At 44.1% G+C, this 3,550-nt stretch overlaps 1 protein-coding gene across 1 annotated transcript; it reads left to right on the forward strand.

The window, feature by feature from the left end:
• The first annotated feature begins 269 nt into the window (after positions 1–269).
• Positions 270–2,953, forward strand: LOC147636550 (hypothetical protein At1g04090-like). Its single transcript, XM_086799964.1, has 3 exons — positions 270–396; positions 487–575; positions 886–2,953. Exons 1-3 carry the CDS (start codon positions 350–352, stop codon positions 2,529–2,531), a joined length of 1,782 nt encoding a protein of 593 aa, XP_086656090.1. The 5' UTR covers positions 270–349; the 3' UTR covers positions 2,532–2,953.
• The last annotated feature ends 597 nt before the right edge of the window (positions 2,954–3,550 follow it).

Genomic DNA, 3,550 nt, shown 5'->3' on the forward strand with positions numbered 1-3,550 from the left:
TGAAACAACGTTGTGTTGTCCATTGTGTCATGCGTGATAACAACCTGCTCAACTTTGTGTCTAGATGCCCACTATGTTCCATATCAAATGGACGTTCATGAACCAGCCTTAGAAAGGCAAGCCATGCCCCAAAAAAAGGTCACTTGGACACCTGATGGTATGTATGAGCCATGCCAAAAAGAAAAGGCAAGCCATGCCCAAAAAAAGAAGCAGCCACTTGGACATCTGATGGTATGTATGAGTCATACCAACAAAAAAAAAAGCAATGAAAAAGACAAAATATGATATAATGTAAGTCCTCATCTTACTAAACAGTTTTGCTTCTGCAGAGGAAGCCCGAAACCTATGAATGATAGATTTCAATATGAAGGCACTTCGAAATGCTCTGAGCTGCGGGTACCCTCTCTTCTCTCTTTCTTGCCGATTGCATAGAATCCAGCTTATGCTAGCGTATGTAAGCTTGTGCTTGATTTCTTTTGTTTCTAGATGGGGAAGGAAAGATGGCGTGAACAATCTGCTGCAGCGCCCACTGGCACCGTTTTCTCTGCCTTCTCCTCTGTCTGATTGGCCAACTGGTCAGCCTCTCTCCCTATGTATGTGTGTATGTATGAATGGCTGGATGGATTTGTGTGTGTATGTAAATGGATATGTAGTATTAATGTATGTGTATATGTATGCTGCAGGTAGATAGGTAGTTAGGTATGCTGGAAGGTATGAATGCATATGCATGTGTGGATGGATGGATGAATGGTGTATGCACCCTCTCACACACACACTCGCATGTATGTACGCACGTACACATAATGTGAATGCATTTAGGGATGAGTGCGTACCTGGATGGATGGATGTATGCATGCTAATAATTTCCTCACACTGCCTTGCCAGGCACAGGGTTTGCAACAGGGCATATCCCTGTTGGTGAGCTAGATCTTGCTGAGGTGACCACTTTTCAGGAAGTCTGGAGCACAAGTACAGGCGGAGTGAACAAACAAGGGGCAACTTTCTTCAAACCTATCAACATTCCATCAGGATATCACTGCCTTGGGCACTATTGCCATTCTAACACGGGGATCCTGGATGGCTGGGTTCTTGTTGCTAGGGAGGGGGGCAATATGTCTAATGGGAAAGCTTCAAGCGAAGCACCTACAGCAGAGTCTTCACAGGTGGTTGTTGATGAAACCAAAAAGGCTCCTCTTGTGAGCCCCATGGATTACACGTTGGTCTGGAACAGCATTGAATGGAAAGGAAAATGCAATGGCATGGCGTTCTTCTGGCTGCCATGTGCTCCGGATGGTTACATTCCCGTAGGTTATGTTGTCACAAATACAGTAGAGAAGCCTAGCATCACAGAGGTCAGTTGTGTGCGGACAGACCTTACAGATTCTTGTAAGACAGCAGATGCACTCTGGTGTACTGAGAGCACAAAGGTCCCTTTTAGTGTTTGGAATGTGTACCCTTCTAGAACTGGCATGGATGAGACAGGGATCTTGGTCGGTACCTTCTGTTGCTGTAGCCCATTGGGTGCTGCCAGTGACATACCCATAGCGTGTCTGAAAAACACAGCCTCCAATTTCAGCGCAATGCCTAATGTTGATCAAGTACATGCTTTGATGTCCAGTTTTGGCCCAGTGATTTACTTCCATCCAAATGAGACATTTTTTCCGTCCTCGGTCACTTGGTTCTTTGAGCAAGGTGCCCTCCTTTACAAGAAAGGAATGGACACACCCGAGAAAGTGGCTTTGGACGGCTCTAATCTACCAGTAGGTGGTCTCAATGATGAGCACTGGATAGGCTTACCTGACGGTGACATTGCTGAGGTGGTAAAGAAGGGGGATTTGGCTAGTGCCAAAGGGTATGTACAAGTAAAACCCATGCTAGGAGGGACGTTCACAGATCTTGTTATATGGATTTACTACCCTTTCAATGGTCCATCCACTGCTAAGCTAGGAATGGTAGATGTGCCATTGGGTAAAATCGGGGAACATGTATCCGACTGGGAACATGTCACTCTAAGGATTAGCAATTTTAGTGGGCATCTTAGGAAAATCTACTTTGCACAACATAGTGGTGGCGTCTGGGTGAATGCATCAGAGTTGGAGTATGCTCATGACAATAATGCAGCTGTTTATGCGTCAAGACATGGTCATGCAAGCTACGCTCATCCAGGTCTCGTATTACAGGGAGACAAGCGGCTTGGAGTGGGGATTAGGAATGATACTGCCCAGAGTGTTGACTCATTGGACACAGGGAAGAACTATGAGATAGTATCAGCACAGTATTTGCATGTGATTGGTGCTGACGGTGCTCCGAGTGAACCTGTGTGGCTGCACTATGCATGTGAGTGGGGTCCAAAGGTTCAATACGATTCAAGAGCGGAGCTTGACAAGGTATTGCAAAGACTTCCTCCGAGGTTAAGATCATCATTGCAATCACTTGTCAGCAAGTTTCCTCACGAGTTATCTGGTGAGCAAGGTCCCACTGGACCTAAACAGAAGAACTACTGGTTGGGAGATGAGAGGGTGAAACGTTGATAACATCGCAGTGTGCTGCTACTCCAGTGCTTGCACTTACTCAAGTTTTTGGGTATTTTTGCATGTCATACATATTATGCAGTCTTTAGGGCTTTGCATAGAATGCAACGGCACTAAGTTAATTACTGAAGGGGCGGTGAACTGGGGCACTTGCTAGCATCCTAGGCAAAGTTATTTTTTTGCAATTAAGATTGATTCGATTGATTCCACTGGGTTTCATCTCCTTATGTACCATAACAATATTGTGGTTAAAAAGGTTGTATATATGTAAATCCCCACCCTATGTGGCATTTGGCAGAGGCTGGACAGGCAGTCACATGGGTCATCATGATGGGTTGTACCAGCGGTTTCACTCTTTATGTGTAACCATCATAAGAAATGCTTTTTTAGAATTGTGTATTAAGAAAATGTTTCTTTGTGCTTGTTAGCCTTTTGGAGGATTATATTACTGGGTTGGCCAAGCATTGACTCGTTTTCCTTGTTAGTGTAAGCACTAAAACTAACATATGCTCCAGAGGAATGCATCTGAATGGTAAGGAGAGGAATGCATCTGAATGGTAAGGTTAGAGGCACACAAGCCTGAGCAGCATACGTCAGTGTCTGTGCTCCATCCAACCAAGAAGAGACCCATCCCACACATCTTTGGAATGGACGATAACTTGATCATGAATGGACTCTTTTGTCAAATGAAGCTGCTCTTATGAACATTTGTGGCAAGCAACAAAGTGACAAAACACCGTAACTCAGTCATTTGTCAAGACCAAGCAAGTTGGAACTCCTGTTGGCGGGGTTTGATTTTGAAAAGTAAACACCATAGCTACAAGTTTAAGATTAAGAGTTTCAAAATCTTTGATACTATGCTCAATTGAATAGATTTATAACCATAATTGGAAGCCTAGTTAATTTTCCTTGAATTGAATGTCACTTATGGTTGCTATTGCCCTGGAGGTTCATAAGGATGCCTCTTAGTCTCTAGGTTTACTGCAAGTAATTAATTATATGATGGTTTGTGGATGGCT

Source organism: Cibotium barometz, chromosome 7, assembly GCF_041138505.1.
Source record: "Cibotium barometz isolate CiBa-2024 chromosome 7, ASM4113850v1, whole genome shotgun sequence".
NCBI lineage: Eukaryota > Viridiplantae > Streptophyta > Polypodiopsida > Cyatheales > Cibotiaceae > Cibotium > Cibotium barometz.

Excerpts from the sequence above, each read along its gene's own strand:
- LOC147636550 (XM_086799964.1), top strand. The coding sequence starts at position 350 with ATGATAGATTTCAATATGAAGGCACTTCGAAATGCTCTGAGCTGCGG. Across the intron at positions 397-486 it reads CGAAATGCTCTGAGCTGCGG|ATGGGGAAGGAAAGATGGCG; the intron begins GTACCCTCTCTT and ends TTTTGTTTCTAG. Across the intron at positions 576-885 it reads TCTGTCTGATTGGCCAACTG|GCACAGGGTTTGCAACAGGG; the intron begins GTCAGCCTCTCT and ends CTGCCTTGCCAG.